Raw genomic sequence first — 18,378 nt, 5'->3', positions numbered from 1 at the left:
TGTGTAAAAAAATATGTCACAAACGAAAAGATCGACGAATGGCGACAGAATAACAAGCCCTGCCATCAAAAGTGGGTTGAGATTTTTGAACATTTTACAGCAAAAAATTGCTTTCAAAAACATTTGTAAAATCGTAGAATTTTCTTTGTCTCCCTGGATCTAATGCATTGTCGAACGAATATTTTCATTGGTGAATAATATGTGGACGAATGAAAAAACCCAGTTAAAAGTAAGCGCATTATTTCTGTCAAATACAACTTTCAAATAAACTGTATAGAATTTTATGACGTTTTAAAGCGTGAACCAGTGCTATTAAAACAAAAATTAATTTTACTGAAAAGTATCAAAATTAATGTTATTTGAATTTTTACAATGTGTATGTATGTGTAATAAATCTTATAAACTTATGAATTTTATAAGATTTTTTAATTTTCTTCGATATGTCCTTTATTTTCCCCAAAAAAATATGGTCACCGTACTAATATTCGAATATACAATAGCGATCTTATTTTTTTTCACGTGTAGTATAGAAATTTGTAATAAGATACATAATGTGGTTATAATAAAATATTGTGCGATTATTTTCATATAATTAAAATTAATATGTATTTATTTTTTTATAAAATACGAGGGAAGCGGCGCTTCCAACGCTTCTAATGATGGCACGCCACTGGTATAAACAGCGCAATTATAGAAAGACTTGGTTGTTTTGAACATTTTTCATCAATTTTTACGTAATTAATAACCACTTTAGTAACGTTTGAAAAACCATACGGCAGGTTTTCTGTGTTTTATTTGTAAAATTATGTGTTTTAATATAGAGAAACGTATGCAAGATTGGCGTCCTCTGGTGAAGATTAGCGACATTTTTATGAAAGAAAATTTAGTAAAGAAGAATGTGTTTAAAATCAACACCCGTTGTTATCATTATCGCGTATTGCGCTCGAATGAACTGAATGGAAACGATAAGATTGCGTATATCCAACGATAATCATTTCAATTAAATACAAAGTTATAACGTCATAGAAGAAAAGTTGTAAACACTTCTTTCGTCATGGAAAAAGCAAAGTAATTCTATTCGAAATTCATTTAAACATTTATCCTTAATCCGTCTTTTGGTGAAACTTTAGAATATCCGGAGCTTAGTTGTAATCTCACCACGTGATTCGGGTGTTTAAATGGCGTTACGTAAACTAGAATATAACTAAATTAAAATTATTGTTGGGAATAAATTAAACTATCGAAATTGTTTCATACTATTTTTGTAAAAACACATATAATAATTAAGAATTTAACAAGAAAAAATATCGAGAACCGAAGATAAACGGTTAGTCGTATAGGTTTAGAGTAGACGCGACATCGTTCCTCGTCACTTAACACGAAGGATTTCGCTTTGTAGACATCGTTAACAGAAGAATGCGAAACAGACAAACGATATGTTGCTTGTGAAAATATTTCGAATCGTCAAAGATTATTGGAAATTAATATTTTCCGTAGCTGTACCCCTTTTACTTCTACCATTAATATTATACGTAGGAACTCAGGTAAGACACGCAATTAGTGTCTATAAGTACCCCTTTAACTAATATACTTTATATTATTTATTTATATATTACTTAATTAATTTAATTAATTTTTTAATATTCTATCCTCTGTTGAAAATTAAGTAAACTTTATTACAATAATTTTTATATAGGCTAACACGGAGTTATCTGATTAGATAAATATTTTTAAACTTAAATTTTTAGGTTATTCCAACGAAAATGACTCTGCTAGAGCGAATATAAAGTCAAAAATTTAAGGAATTTTTTAGTAAACTGGCGGCAACAGTAGTGCGAGTTACGTCATTACAGTTATAGTCAATATTTAAAGAAATTAATCGAAATATTTATTTATCTATCAAAATATAACTGTATTAATTTAAAATGTAAAAATATCAAAAGAATCCAAAGTCTATTCATCATTAATTAACAACCGTCGATTGGGTCGTTACTTTGTAAATGTATTAAAAACTCTCTATATTACGGATTGATTATTTAAATTATTTAAACAGTGTACAAGGTCATACGTACTATACACGTGTATTGTGGTGATGAGCGGAGAAAAACTGTACGTTTGCGTGACTCCTGCCGGAAATTCCTTTAAATTTCATCGGTTTATAATATCCGATAACCTAACAGCTGATAATTTAGACTTTAACTTTGGTTTATAATTGAAAAGTTTCTATCTGTTAACCGATTGTGTTATCAACTCGTTGTGTATAAAATCCTAATTTTAATCTACAACGAAGTCAATTTTAGTACTTATAAATAGCAGCCGAAAACCTGTTCAAATGTTTGAGACGGCGCATACTTTTACGTCAATTTGACGTCATTCTTTAGGATTTCTCATCGAAAAAATGACGTAGAAATGTGAGCTATTTCGGGCAAACGAACAGATCCAAAATTTATTCTACGAAATCCGGTTTTAAAGCTGAAATTTCAAGATTTATTGAATAAATAAAAATAGGCGGAGTCGAGTTTATATCGACCAATGGTCAACCAGATAATAATGTTTATCGAAGCTTTCGAGCGTAAAATATTGCATATTGTGCAGAGGACCGTCGATGTTATTACGAATGTTTTCTTAATTTAATGTTATTAACTATCATCATTCAAAAATGTATTTTTCGACGATTCGTCCTAAGTTTAGACTTGTATGCATTATATAAAAACCATCTTAAAATTTTAACTTTCACGAATTGTTACATAAGGAAATGTGTCTAATTATTTTCATCAAGATAAGGATAATTACAATTAAAATAATTATGAAAATTATTATTTAAATTACAATTTATCCTACCTTACAAAATTACAAAAGAAAAGAGATAATTTAAATAACTATGGAAATAATTATTAGACTAATTATTTAAATTATATTTTGTCTTTTGCGGATCGCTAAATACTTTCCTGATGAGTGATGACATCTTTCAAATTTCCAATAGCCTATTACAATATGAATTTGTTAAGATCGTTGCCTAAAAATACACTATCCTTCGCTTAACGAATGCTTACTTAACGACTTTTCGCTATAACGACCGTCCATTGAAATTGCTATCATATATGCTTTGGTATCCTTCAAGAAGACGTACGAATGAACGAGCGTTTAAGGTGTCATCCTATTGATTTGAAGAGATTTGCCGGATTTTTCAGCCTCCTTGTGGGCATAGGCAAACCCACAATGAATCCCGTTAAAGGCTTTCCTATCGAACACAGGGGAAAAGAGTAAAAAACAAGTACGAACGTAAACTAAAAGAAAGCAAGCAGTTTTATCTCGGATTTCTTTAACCTAGTATTTCCAATTCAACGGATGTAATATCAGTCTTTCTGTTTGTTTATTAAGTTATGGCAACGCAACACTTGGACGATTTGCCTAGGGGGATGCCTTCCGGAGGTCTTTGAAGAGAAACTGGCCCCTATTTAGGCGTTACGGACGTGGAGAAAATCCGGATAACTCCACGTGGCCAGCCCGTTCGAGCGAGGCGCGAACCCGCGCCGAATTCACAGTGTTCAGAATACAAGACCGCTTGGCCACCGGAGGGCCCTATTAGTCTTTCACATCAAAAATTTTAGCGTGAAAATATCAGGAAAAATAAACTTATCATCGAACACATCTGATTTACACGTGGAATCGGAAGGTATCACTTGACTACACGATGGTCTAAAGCAGGGGTGTCCAACCTTTCTGTTTCTCTGGGCCACATTAGAAGAAGTCATGGAGTTTCGGGCCACAAGTATATTTTGACCCGATCCTTAAATATACTAGTATAACATGTCTAGATTATAGTAATAAGTATTAAAAGTTTAACACAAAAAAAGAATATTTTTAAAAATTACTTTTACAGACACTTTCAATTTTTACTCAGAAATAAATGAATTAATTTATTATAAAAGAGTCAAACGAAAATTTATTTGAAAAACACAAATATTTGTTTGTACAGTACAAAGCACCATTTTAAAGTGCATTTTTATTCAACTAATATATTTATAAATAATATGTAGCCCAAAAAGTAGCCAATGTGCCAACTGATATTTTTTACATCAAACTAATAAAAGGGTAGCCAAATTTGGCGCAAAGTAGCCGAATCTTGCAACGCTGGAAGGAATAGTATATAAAGCTGGAGTTGAGACTCAAAGAATTATAGACTCAAATGCGGGGAAAGGAGAAAGAGGACAAAAGATAAAGATGTGAGAAAGGTTGGAAAATTAAGGATCCATATTACATAACAGGAGGTCTATTTAACCTTTCTCATTACTTTTTATCTTTAGGTCTTTTTCTCCTTTCCCCTGAATTTGAGTCTATACTCCTTTGAGAGCCAACTCCAGCTTTATTTAGTATACCTTCCTCATTCACACATTTCTAAGTATTTGAAAATATTTCTTTTCCACTAAAAATTAAAATATGTATAAAGGTTTACGGCTTTGTGAAACTTCTTTTTTGAGTTGATGCTGTTGAAATAAATAAATTAATTAATTAATTAAAAAATTTTTGGTTTTGTGTACACGTTTATTGGGCCGCATTCGAACTTCCCTTGGGTCGCGGGTTGGACACCCCTGGTCTAAAGAATGACTTTCACGTTTTCCTTTATCATAACCACTCCCCATAATATTATTAAATCTTCTAATCTCCTATGGTAAGTTTAAAAAAACCCATACATTATATCTTCAGGTTCAAATTGTATTTATTTAATTTCAAATTGTTGTTTATTACTCGTGTAAACTTCTTTTCATTGTTCTCCATTAATAAATTTTTCTATCTGGTGGAAACCGGACATCTTCGAACCGAGATGAAAAAGCATTATAATTTTTCCATTAAAATTAATGGAATTTGCATATTCGTTTCCAGATTTCAGGGGCGAATCAAAGTATTTATGGACGTGTGCTGTATATTTAAATATTTTAATTGTATCGATTACTTTAAATTGTTTGTTTTTAAATCGAACATGTTCTGTTTGAATATTATTTCGGTAAATTAAATTGCAAGTAAGTACGACTTTGATTATTTGATCGAATTCAATTTAATGTCTTTCATTTAATTGAAATTTATGTTAAAACAGTATTATTAATCAATAGTCCGCTTTGCGTGTACTCGAATGCCTCACTTTACGCTGGATATTTCACATCAATATACAAAACGTACTTATTTCTGTCTGTATAAATATTTGTTGTAAAATTACTAGCGGTATAATGATTTTCAACATCATTTAAATTTCAAATACGAAATTATTAGGTAATTTCTTTTTGTATTCTTTTCGAATTCGTTGTTTCATATTTCGAATATTAAGTAAATTTGCAAATAGGAAGAGAAAGCATTTTCCTGGAAACATGCAGATAAAAAATCACGCAATGAATGTTGCTTAACCTAGTAAGATGATTTGTAAATATTTTATGTAAAAACGTCACTACAAACAGAAAGAAGATAAATTTTACAATTCATTTTTTATCGTTAAACACATAACTTTTACCTTATTTTTTTCTAATTTACTGATTATTTTCTTAATGTTTTCTGGTAAAGGAATCAAAATGCGCATTTGTAATATTATGGATGGCATTGTATTTTGTATTCGAACCCGTACCCATCCCTGTCACCGCCACGCTTCCATTGATACTGTTTCCCATTTTGGGTATCCTCAAATCCTCGGAAGTTGGTCAAATATATTTTGTCGTAAGTGGCACTCGATATAGCGCTCTCCATTTCTTCTTCTTTTTAAAAACTATTTTTCGTTGCAGGATACAAATGTGCTAACAATAGGTTCTTTAATCATGGCTGCAGCTGTGGAATATTGCAATCTGCATAGAAGAATAGCGTTGAGAATTTTATTATTAATTGGAACCAGTATGAGACTGTAAGAAAATCTGAAAATATAAATGTTACGTATTAATTCGAATAATACTCAAGATTTTCTTTTATACTGTACATAAACAATAATTAAAGTCTGTTAGTTTTGTAATTCGCTGTCACTAATTTCTATACAACCATACTACGCACAATTATTAAATTCCTCGAGTCTAATTTTAAATTGTAATTTCTTATCAATAATACGTAAACGATAAAAAATTTTTCAGTCTTGTAGCAGGCTTCATTGTGTCAAGTATGTTTTTATCCATGTGGATGATGAATACAGCGTGTTCTGCCATGATGGTTCCCATAGTCGATGCCATCGTAGACGAATTAGAGAAAGATTTAAAAGAAAGTGGTAGGAATACTTAAAAATTACAATATATCTTAAACTGTAAATTCCGGATAAGCGAGAGTGCCTCTTAGATAAACAAAAGCTCATTTTTGTCCATTGACCCATCTTTAGGTTTTTGAATTACTAAAAACTAGAAATAGGAAAGGAATAAAATCGCTCATTAGTTACTGTCATTCCTGTAATTCCTGATATAATTCTGTTACTCTGATGTATTATTCCCGCATTTTGAATTTTTATACTCTCTTCACGACACGTGAGAGATCAAGACTCGAATTTGGCTTCCGTCGGAATCCCAACAGACAAATAAAAGTAAAAAGTGTAGCTTAGGCTCTCGAGAAATAATTATCTAAACAATAGAAATTCCCTCGTGCCCGTCACTTATCCGGGAAAGAAATGTTTAGTTTCTTAATTCATATATTTTGTTTATATATATCTAAATGTTAGAGATATAAAAATGATATTATATTACATTCAAAAAATAATTAAAATACCGAAATTTATTTTTATATTATTTCAGAAACCTCGCCGGATAAATTTGAAATACAAGCAGATAATTCTGTTCTGGAGGAAAAGTAAACATAAATATCTTTTAAATTAACTTAACAAATATCTAAGTTTATAAGCTAAAATTTTATATAAATTTATATTAAATTTTTATGCATAGACTAAACAAATATTTATATTTTTCGCAATATAGCTGGAAATTTTTGCGTTTTTAACCTAATTAATTATCACATTTTGCTAATATATAAATCTGCAATTCTTTTGTTCCGGTTTTACGGTATCACTTTTCTATGTTATATTACTTTCACTTATAAAATAGTTAACTAAGAAGTAATTAACGCGTGTAGATCTTTTACGAAATTTTATTTATAATCGCATTAACATAATCCGAAGATAATAAATAGAAAAGAAGTTGAGAATTTTAGAGTACGTTATGACTGTAAATGCAGAACAGAGAGTTCTGTATTCTAGCTTTTGATATTTTCGTACAAATAACTAATAATAAATTTGAATTATATGGCTCCAGAATAATGTTTTGAAACTCTTATTAAATAGAAAACTGAAAATTAATCACGTTAAATTAGCATATTTTATTGCTAATTTAACGTGATGATATTTAGAATAGGTGTATTTTTCAATAATTACTTTTTAAATAGAGATCCGAACAAACCACCCCCGAAAAATTCCTGGAAATCCCCAGGAATTTTTCGGGGGTGGTTTGTTCGGATATGTCGGACCCCGTCCTTCACCATCCGGTCGCCCCATTGTGGGCCTGGCCGAACCCATAATAGGCCTGCTATAAGAGGCCCTCTTAGTGCCCACAGGGCAAAAAGAGTATAAAAAAATTATCGTGTGCACTTTGTCATTGTGAAAATAATCGTAAACACTGGTATTTGATTAAACTCACATTCTAATGATATAAAATGATAATTAGTATTTTCCTTATTTACATATAACTCGCGTTAATTTATTACTACAGTATACGGATAGTAAATTTAATACACTTAAAGTTTCAAATAAGCTACAGCTGGATAAACGGGCCAATGACATAGCTCGTTTCGAATGAAACGAGCTATATCATTGGCCCGTTTATCCAACTGTAGCATATTTAAAATTTGAAATAATAAATGTATTTTATTATCCTTACGCTGTTTGATTTGAAAATTTGAATATGTCATTGGGTAGTTTCTCCAGCTGTATTAAAGCTGCTTTACCAGGAAATATACAGTTACGCGATTACAATGTTAAAGAATTTTAGAAATTTACCTGCACCTATGGTTTAACGTATTCATTAATCATCCAATCAGATTTCTCGATTCACTCATAGCATTTTATTGTTATTAACTTGTTTTGTATCTTGATAAACATAACCAAATGTGGAATTTAATTGTAAATGCATTGTAGTGATTCTACTCCCAATCTCGAACAAAACGCCGATAAAAGCGTTGATCAATTTCTGAAATATAACCAACTTGCATATCAGTCGAATGATGATTACAGTGTATAAAGTATTTTAATTAAATTATCACGACTTTATAGCTTTCATTTATGACCTCATAAACAGAAAAATATATGACGCAATTGAAATGAAAGAATATGACTAATCATCGAAACTGTTTGCAGTATTAAAATAGAAATAAATTCTCGACCGACAAATTAAATTATTAAATTACCAAAGAAATTATCTTGATGATTTTTTCATTTTTGCCCAATCTTAATTTTATAACAAATTCTTCGTTTTACATACGACAATTTAATCATATTTTTTTATAAGTTCCTACAGGGTAATTAGTTGTTGCAGCAATGTGAAAATATATGCTGTGTATTTTATTACTTGTATATTACCCGAACGAATATTATTCTGTTAAGAATAACATCACTTAATTAAGTAACATTTCTTTAAAATTAGTTATAATGTTCGAAACGGAAAATATTACCTGCTGAGAAAAGCATTGTTGTTGAGTGTAGCTTATTCCGCAACCTGTGGAGGAACCGGTACAATCATCGGTACGGGTGGAAATTTGGTACTAGTTGGAATGTTAGAGTAAGTTGGGAATTTCCTTCTAAACTTTATAGAAAATAAAAAATGATCACTTGTTTCTTCCCGGCTGCAGTACTTACCTCGATCATAACCCGATAACCTTCTCTAATTGGATGTATTATAACATACCAGGAATGATTCTGTGCGCAATTGCAGTCTTCATCGTATTGCAATTGGTAGTCGTTGGATGTCGGTAAGTGAAATAATTCCCTAAACTAAATCTAGCAACTTTCTACAGAGGATTTCATTTTACAAATTCTTTAATAATTAATTTAGTAAGAAGGAAAATGAAGAGGAGAAATCCGTCATTAAAAAAGTCATTAAAAATAAATATCAAGAACTGGGTACTATCAGGTATAACAAGTTTTGTTTAAAATCTTTAAATTATTAAAATACAATGAGAAGAAATATAATAAAATTTTATCCTTTAAAAAATAGAACATTTCAATAGTAGACTAACTTAAAAGCTCGTTTAGAGTAAACACGATCCGATGCAGATATGATCCCTTCCCCTTCATCTCCCCTCTTCTCGTCTTATAATCTCTGAAATGTAATAGCATTAATGCCCCATATATAAAAGTTTCTGTCAAATTTCAAAAGTTTTGGTCCGTGAAGTTCTGAGATACGCCAACACACACATACATATATAAATAGGTTATATGTTCTTTTACTTTCCCGGCTGCCATATAAAACGAAGGGAAGTATGGCGATCGGTCAAAAATGTTTACCCCCATAATTTTTACGCCTGGAAACGTCGAGAAATGCAACAAATTAATTCGAGGGTAATTTCTGTACGTATGGACGTTAGTGTGTGAGGGAGGCACGATTTTGTTACTCTCTTTGAAGCTTAACTCCCGCGCTTTTTTTCGAAAATATTTGAAATTTTGCAGGGAAGTTCGGGGAAGTTTGTTTATTAGGGGGATTGTTGTTATTAACTTTTAGAGTTTAAGGTCGAGGGAATGAGGAGATAAAGGGGGTCGTATCATATCTCGATAAGGGTCGGACTTAATGACGATTTTACTCGTTATTCGCATTTACAATTTTCTATAAAATCCATCTCTACCCTCAAAATTAAGCTTTCTGTCATTTATAATAGTTAAAAATATAACATATTTTACTAAAAAGAACTTTTTAACAAATGCCGCGAAAGTTAAACAACTCGTTGCTGGATATTTTTTTTTTGCTTCTTTGCTGAAATGCAATAGAACAACAAAAAAATATTGAAATTAGTGATGTAACGAATATTCGGTTACTATTCGGTATTCGACCTATTCGGCCTATTTTTCGTATTCGGTCGAATACCGAATACCTAAAAAGGGAGTAAGAAATAACAAAAACACAGTAAATTAATCATTCTGGTATTTAGATTCAATGTTATAGGGTTGGTGTTGTTTGTTTATATTTATTTATAACTTATAACAGGCACAAAATAAAAAAAATAATATTAGTCACTTGTATTCACAATTTATAATTACAAAGATTAGCTCACGTAAACACCTATTCATTCGAGAATCGTCGCACATCCGAGGGTCTGACCATGCCTATCCTTCTTTTTAAGCGGTCGTCTTTGCTCTCCTTTTTCTCTTTCCTTTATCGCTCTAGTCCACGTTTGCCTACGCATACATCATAATACGCCCTCACGATACTTTCGATTCGTCATTTTTCCGTCGTATGTTTGCCATTTTACAATTACGTGACTCGTAGCCTGGCGATAACGGAGAAAAGAGACAGATAGGACGTGGGTATAAGTCACAGTTACGATTTCGCAGATTCGAGACAGCTCGGTAGTCCGAATGGCCCCAGGCTTTCGCTTGTGCACACTAAGTGACTTTCGTTACAAGCATTTAGCTTTCCGAAGTCTATGACAACAATTGTTTGGCATTGACGGCCTCGAATTTCGCGCCAATAAGCTGCCTCGACTTGTTCGATTATGTTATCAACTCAATTTCGTATTTATTTTCACATTTCCACTTCGCGGTCCTTCTCTGTTCTTTTTCCATTATTTACACGTATAGGTCATTTGTTGTTATCCACATTTGATATCGTCATTTATCACATACTGTCATGACGGTCTTGTCTGAACTGTCAAGAATTAACGCGATTGGCGAAGCGTAGTGACAGCGGGCAATAGAGAGCAGGATCCTTGCCATAATGCGGTTTGAGCGCCAATTATCGTACATGCGTTAATTAATCAAGCCGAATAGTTTGGCCGAATATTCGGCTATTCGGCCACGCTCCCGGCCGAATATTCGGTATTCGGCCTGAAGCCGAATGTACTATTCGTTACAACACTAATTGAAATACTTGCAACGTTTTAATGACGACGATAAAACTCGGATGAAATTCTTATAGCATGAAATTTTAAAATTTTCATTTCAGCAATCACGAAGTTACGATATTAATCATTTATATTCTTCTGATTTTAACATGGTTTTTTCGAGATCCAAGATTTATCGATGGATGGATCATTCTCACTTCAGATAGGTTATTTTTATTCTTTTTATCTTTCTTCCTCTGGCATTTACTACATTTAACTGTTAATCATGATTTTTAGGAAAAATATTTCCAATACGGTTCCTGTCTTAATTGCCTGCATGCTTTTATTCCTCATCCCCATTCATCCATGGAAGCGCGGAACTAAGAAACCTTTACTCGACTGGAAAACTGCCGAAAAAAAGGTTCCTCTGGGATATATATTTTTATTTGGGAGCGGTTTTGCCATAGCCGCGGGAACACAAGTAGGTCCCACGTGTTTTATCCATAAGTGTAGGATTATTATTATAATTTTTCATAATCTTCGAATTTAGGCATCTGGACTATCTATTTGGATTGCCAATAATCTTTCGTCTTTGAATGTACTTTCTCCCGTCGTCATCGTCTTCGTCCTGTGCCTGGTGACTTCCTTCTTCACAGAAATCATCATCAACACTTCCATGGCCACCATTCTGCTTCCTATCGTTTATAATGTGGTTAGTAAAACTACACGCAAATATTTTTAGATTATTTAAAATATACTTGTCATATTTTACATTGTTATAGGCACTAGCAGTTGACGTGCATCCACTTTACTTGATGCTTCCCGTAACCATATCCACTTCCTTCGCTTTCATGCTACCTGTGGGTAACCCTCCTTGCGCCATCGTCTATCAGGCTGGAAATTTAAAAACCTCCGATCTGGTAGGTATTTTGCTTTTAATTAGAATCTCTTCTCTAATTGAATATATAATTAATTTTATACTCGGTTTCAGGTAAAACCGGGAATTGTTTTGAATTTCATCTGCGTGGGATTGCAATTGCTGATGATAAACACGTGGGGAGCTTTTATTTACGATTTTCAACCTCTGAAAAACGTAAACAGTACAGAAGTAAATATTCAATGAAAATACATAAATTCAAATTTCTTGCTTATATTCGAGACCTTTTTAATATAAAAATTAAAATTTTCTTTATACGAAGTTAAGGTAAAAACAGAAATTTTGTCCTTTATACCCGAAGATAAACATGTACGATTAATGGGTAGAAAGTGTTTTAATCCCCGCCACGTAGTTTATTATAAAGTGTAGAACGTTCGGATCATTAACAAATAGTTTGAATCGTGCTCAGCAGATGGTGCCAGTGCCGACGACGACATCCTAGTAGTCGGTGTACGTTGAAACCTACCTGCTGAATATTGAACTTAATTCATTTAACGTCGTGACAATTGATATAGCCTACCGGTAAAACCGATACGGTAAACATCTTTCTTCTACTTCATACATTTTTTGGGCTGCAATTTGAAACTGTCGTCTGTCCGTCTGCCTTTCCTTAATCCCAACAACGATGATAGACAAGTGTAATTCGAGACCACATATGGAAATCGTATCAGCGGATGACCCTGATTAACTACGTGAGAACTTCGAAGTAAACCGGAAGTCACGTTATTTCAATTAAAGACTTTTCCCCTGAAAGGAGTTGAATAGGTGATTGGCACGACTACATTATTAACTGAAAAGTATGACGTACAACGAGGGACTAATTTGAGGTGGAGGGCACATATTTTAAATTAAAAAAATTAAAAACTGCAGCACGGCATTGTAGCCGTGTCACAATAAATAATTCCTCGTTTAAATTATGAATGCCTAACGTTTGACACTTTGAAATCCCCACTTATTATTTATGGGAATTTCTTTGTAATGTAAGTAGAGAGTATTGTTGAATTGTTCAGATTCCCTAGATTTTTCACCTTCCTTCCGCGAAAGAAGCTCGATGTTTGATGAAAGGCACTTAGTTTTCAGTCGGAAACGTCCGCAAACTGCATAAACCTCCCGCTACGTAAATCTTTATGATTTTAGACAGTCCAGCCTAAACGAAATGACTTTTATCCCTTTCTGTTTGCTCGGTTTAAGTAATCTGTCCAATAAATTGAATTAATCATAATACAATGTGATTAAGTTTATTAATTATTTCATATTAGAAATACTATTGATATATGCTACACTGCTTGGCAAAATAAAGTGCGTGTTACCCCGTCAACAATTTCTTTTTCAGCACTCGGTACTTGACGGCATGGCACGGATTGTACGGGGTCTTCCAAAATAAATACTGCCATTATTATTATGTTAATTATTATTTGAGACATCAATTGACGGACTAACCGTCCAAATGTCATCCCCCATCCGCATTTAAGCGTCTTATGTCTACTGCATCTAAGGAGCGCGGTAAATGAAAATCTTACTCGCCAATAGAGAGAGAGTTTCGCGTTCTGCAGTTCGGAAAGTCGGGATCATTCGTCATAGTGCAACGCGAGTAATTACGGAAGCTGTCCCGAGATATGTGCTGCAGCGTGCGCAGGAAGAATTTAAATACTGTATCGGTTGATACGAGATGCACGCGTTGCGAAACTCGAACAGTTTTCCAATGTTTTAATATACGTTAAAACGGTTTTTGATGATAATTAACATATCCTATCATTTGAAATTATTGTAATTATTTCTGGAAGACCCAGTATTTGGTGTCAATTAAGAACCCGTGACTTACGCCAGATCCCCACGACTGACACATAAAATATACCCTACAGACAAAAATATATCTCTAGCAGCCGGATAGAGGCACCATAATCCCGTTTTCTCGTCCAAGATCATCCAAATTTTCGGATGAGCCCGTCTGTAATGGCTGAAACTTAACCGACGATTTATCAAAAATATTAAAATTTTTTGTTTACCATTAAAAAGCATCTTCTGGGTTGAGACTGGCAATGCGCGTGTCCTCCCTGATGGTATCCATCAGTCGTTTCTTGGGCCTTCCGCGTGGGCGGCGCCCTTCTAGGTTCAGTTGCGTGGCCGTTTTTGCGACTGATGTCCATATCATCTTAAGCGAGCCTGTCCCATAATAAATTTAATTTAACTAAATAAAACTATCCATATTTTGCTTAATTCAACTTTTTAAGCAAATTCATAAAATAAAATTTGAATACTTTATTCAAGTATATTATAATTTGAATAATACCTAATCCAGAAAACCATGAAATCAAGTGGGATTTTTTTTCTGAAAGAGGGATGAAAGAGTATGTGACTAGCACATGTTAAAACGTTGAAATAAAATTTATCACCGACTTCTAACAATAAGTCAGTGAGAAATTTTGCTACGTGTTAGACATAAGTTGTAAAAATATATAACTGTTTTCAAAAGACAGCATTTAAATTACAAAAAAGGACCTGAATGAAATATTAATTTTGTTTATATTCTTGGAATCAAGTAGGCCTAGTTGTGGAAATTGACAGACTAAAAAACAAATTTTAGATAGAGTAAAAGTACGTATGTTATTTGCCATTCTTCTTGATACGCTACGTCTTCCATAAAATGACTCTTTATATTGGTATCAAATCGTCAACTTGGTCCGTTAATAATTATTTTCTCGAAGCTCTCAACATATCTCGCAAACGGGAAGTAACGAATTTTCCTCTTAATTCCTCTCGTGTATCCTGATCATACAATTATTTCAAAATTCAAACCGGTAGTGAGTCTTGATTCTGGTTTATATTCATTCGTTTGCTGAGAATACTCGGATTTTGTATATTTAAGTGTTCAAAGTTCAAAGGCGCAAGGACAGTTACAGACAGATATATTTTCCTAAAATACTCAAGTTATAAGGTATTTGGTTGCAAAGAAGGTACATCGGAATGCTTTAGAAATTCTCTTCACTTGGCTGTGTAATTTTATTACGTTGAAAGAACGTTTCAATCATTTATAATCACAATCATACTTAATTTTCAGTAAATTATTTAAATGAAGAAAGATTTACTTTAGCGTAAAAAGCAGTTTTGTCTACGTAAAGCGTGGTTTATCCCGAGCTATTTCTTAGCAACGTGCGAAAGAAGTGACTGTCAGAGGTTTCTAGCACGCTTCACTATAGTGGTAAAGTGCTTATGTTAGGACTTGTCCGTCGTCTCAATGACTCCCCCCGTAAAAACTTTTCAGACTTGTATTTCTTCTTAGAATCGAAATAAATCAATTGAAGTCTTTGTATAAACGATAACATTTTTTCACGTCCAATTCTTTTATTTCATATATTGAGCTTTAACTGGATTGTTGTAAATTAAAGACAAAAACCCTATTCCCGCAACTATTTTTAATTTTATCTAACGCTTTCGAGCATCTGTTTAGCCATCGTCAGAATCGAACAGTGAATAGAATTCGTTTACATCTATACACTCTTCTGTAACTGCACTTACACATAAATAAATAAATCACTAAAACCTTTAAAATGCAGTCTTTTTATTACAGCACGTAACATTTTTGGTCATTTAATCGACCTTCTTCGGGAAAAAATGGAAAAATTCCGATTTATACCGAAGGAAACCGATTATGAAACGTTTTTAAATTTTAAAAATTGCTTAACGTCTAGTGCGCAATTTTGCGGTACATCGAAAGAAAGTCCCTGCGCATTAACAATAGAGCTTTCTTTTAACAATCGAGTCGTGCCGGTCATCTACCTAACACTTTTCGAATTTGTTGTGACATCACCGAACGAGCCCTCTGTAACTTATACGACGTAACATTACACTATAAAAGATCGTTCAAAAAATATTTGACAGAGTAATAGACCATATTTTATAAAATATTTCTGTAGTGGCCGAATAATTGTAACCTAGAGCTTCACCGAAAATCCAGGTGGCGCTGGCGCGACGGTAAAAAAACACGTGCAGGCCGTCCGCCATATTTGTCTTTTCCGTCTCTCGGCTACGCTACGCACGACGAGTGCATGTTTGTAACCTATCGAGATTTACTCAATAAGTGTAAAAGAAAATCTTGTACACGATTGTAAATAAACTTCCACGGTGCGATAAGCTTCGGTTATTTTATATAATCAACGAACACTCGAGTTAAGTGGTGCGTCAACCACCGCAATTTCCTTTATAAAAGAACTTTTATCGGTCAATACAGAGATGGCGGAAAGCGTGTTTATTCGATGTGTTTCCTCAACGAAATACAGTATTTGATTTTCGAATATGAAAGATATGAAACTACGTACGATAGTTAACACGCAAACTATAAATTAGAAATAAAAGACTCCAGGTGTACAAAAACATTGCTGGCGGAATTAAAACTGAACGGGAGAAGAAGTCAATATCTGGCAGAAAAATAAATGAATGAAAGCATAAACAATTTCAGTTAAATGTGATGCGCAACTTGATGGAAGAATGCACATCACGTCTACGGTCTACCTATCATAATACAGAAGACGTTTATAGAAATGAAATAAATATCCTTAAACGCACTTATCCGTATTTATTACTTTCAAGATTGAATGGCTAGAAAAAAGTGATAATTTCAACGCTACACCTTAAGCGGAGAAAATGAAGAAACATTGCAGTGTCCAAGAAGTAATAATAAAAAACTGGGGCCTAGGATGTCTGGTTATTTCGAGCTTCAAATACTATAGCATTGCGAAAGACAAGCCAAGAATTCAACAGATTAAATTCTCCAAAGCTGTGTATTCGCTCTTTTTAGTGTTTGAGTTACACGGCATGCAATGTTCGAGCAAGGGTTTCTCATTTCCCGGTCTTTCGCTTGTCCCGGTGAACTGTTTCCTGGGATATAATTAATTATTTTTCAGATGTAAAATAAATCTTAAAATCAAATAATATAATTATTTTTCACTTTTAAGTAACTTAATACGTCCGCGACCTCCAAAATATTAATAATATTAATAATGCTGCGCAAAATATGTATAAAAAGTTACTTTTGAATTACGTAGAAATTTTCACAAATAGAAAAAATTATTAGTTTGTTTGATACCGCTTGCAACAAAAATGCCTTCGAATTGAGATGAAAATTTAAAGAAAAAAATAAACTTTGATTAAACTTCTCGCAAGATAATTTTCGTTATTTAAATAAAACATATTACAAAAATATTTCGTATTAAGATTTTGAAAGCAAAGATGGTCGATACCCCAATCATTCGATCCGATTTTTATTTTAGTATCGAAAAGTCCCGCTACCGAGAATGCCTTTTTCCATTCAATTGATGCGAGTGAAATCGTCTTTAATGCATTTAAGAGAAGACAGACGTTATGTGCTTCACCTGTAGTCTGGAAAATTTCTAGATGGTTTTCGAAATGCGTTGTAGTACTTCTTTTGGTCTCTAGTATTCTCGATTTGTCTACCTCGGCCGCTTTAATAGAGGCAACCAGCTTACAGCCCGATAATTCGGCAGTTCGTCTGGCTTTAATAATCGGATTTATAAAGAAAAACTTCATCCTTGCCTAATTCGCACAATCTGGCATAATGCAGTTATTGAAGCTACCGTGCGTGGTTAAAAATTATGACAATACAAGCGCAATTATTCCAGATATTACGGGTAAAGGATTTTCCGAGTCCCGTCACAAATAAGCTACGTATTGACAATCTGCAACGTGCCGTAATAAGCAAAATTTTAAGCGGGCTTAAAATTAATAAATATAAATGTATTCTGACAATTTTTGGGTTAATAATTATACAGGTACTTTCTATTTGCAAAATTTCCTCGACTTTAATACAAAATAAGAAAAAAGTGAATTCGTAAGCGGGAATTTGCGGGATTTCCCGGATTAAAAAACATCCCGTTGGAGAAACCATAGTTCGAGCAGTTATCTTACGACGAGCTAAGAGAAAAATACAGCGAATTTCGCTGGACACTCGCTCTTCTTTAGCATCATCATCAAACTAAGTGTTTCAACCTTCCAGTCTGTAAATTTGCAAGTTTTGGCAAGTAATTTAAATCAGCTTGGCTCAACAAAGGGATGATAATTCATTGGATACCGGTAAGAATGGCATACGTATAGCTGATAAAAAAAAACTCACTGTCGCGCTGTTAAATTTCATTTTTATTAATTAAAAATTATATTATCATTTAATGTAAAAATTAAAAAGCCACATTCATTTAAAAATGTAGTAAATAAAATCAGTCTTATTTTTAAAAAAATTGACATTTATATTTATGATAAATATAAAAAGGCAAATCCTGTAGCATAAAGACTACAAGAAGGTCGAGTGTAGTTGGAATTAATGAGTTATTGTGATAATGTACAGAAATGCCAATAGCTCCATTATGAAGCGAAATGTGACATAACCTAATTATACG

The 18,378-nt window shown here is 33.0% G+C and overlaps 1 protein-coding gene across 1 annotated transcript; it reads left to right on the top strand.

Annotated features, from left to right (window-relative positions):
• The first annotated feature begins 1,348 nt into the window (after positions 1–1,348).
• On the top strand, positions 1,349–13,164 carry LOC111612757 (solute carrier family 13 member 5-like). The gene is made up of 13 exons (XM_023354009.1): positions 1,349–1,544; positions 5,554–5,703; positions 5,769–5,884; positions 6,105–6,235; positions 6,750–6,804; positions 8,646–8,780; positions 8,851–8,970; positions 9,054–9,131; positions 11,157–11,261; positions 11,332–11,515; positions 11,585–11,746; positions 11,817–11,954; positions 12,026–13,164. The coding sequence occupies exons 1-13, from the start codon at positions 1,437–1,439 to the stop codon at positions 12,155–12,157; spliced, it is 1,614 nt and encodes a 537-aa protein (XP_023209777.1). The 5' UTR covers positions 1,349–1,436; the 3' UTR covers positions 12,158–13,164.
• Positions 13,165–18,378: the final 5,214 nt, after the last annotated feature.

The sequence above is a fragment of the Centruroides sculpturatus genome, unplaced genomic scaffold (assembly GCF_000671375.1).
Source record: "Centruroides sculpturatus isolate CEXI.00-Female unplaced genomic scaffold, Cexi_2.0 scaffold1501, whole genome shotgun sequence".
Lineage (NCBI taxonomy): Eukaryota > Metazoa > Arthropoda > Arachnida > Scorpiones > Buthidae > Centruroides > Centruroides sculpturatus.
The sequence above is the reverse complement of the archived record's forward strand: the minus strand, read 5'-3'. Positions and strand labels throughout refer to the sequence as shown.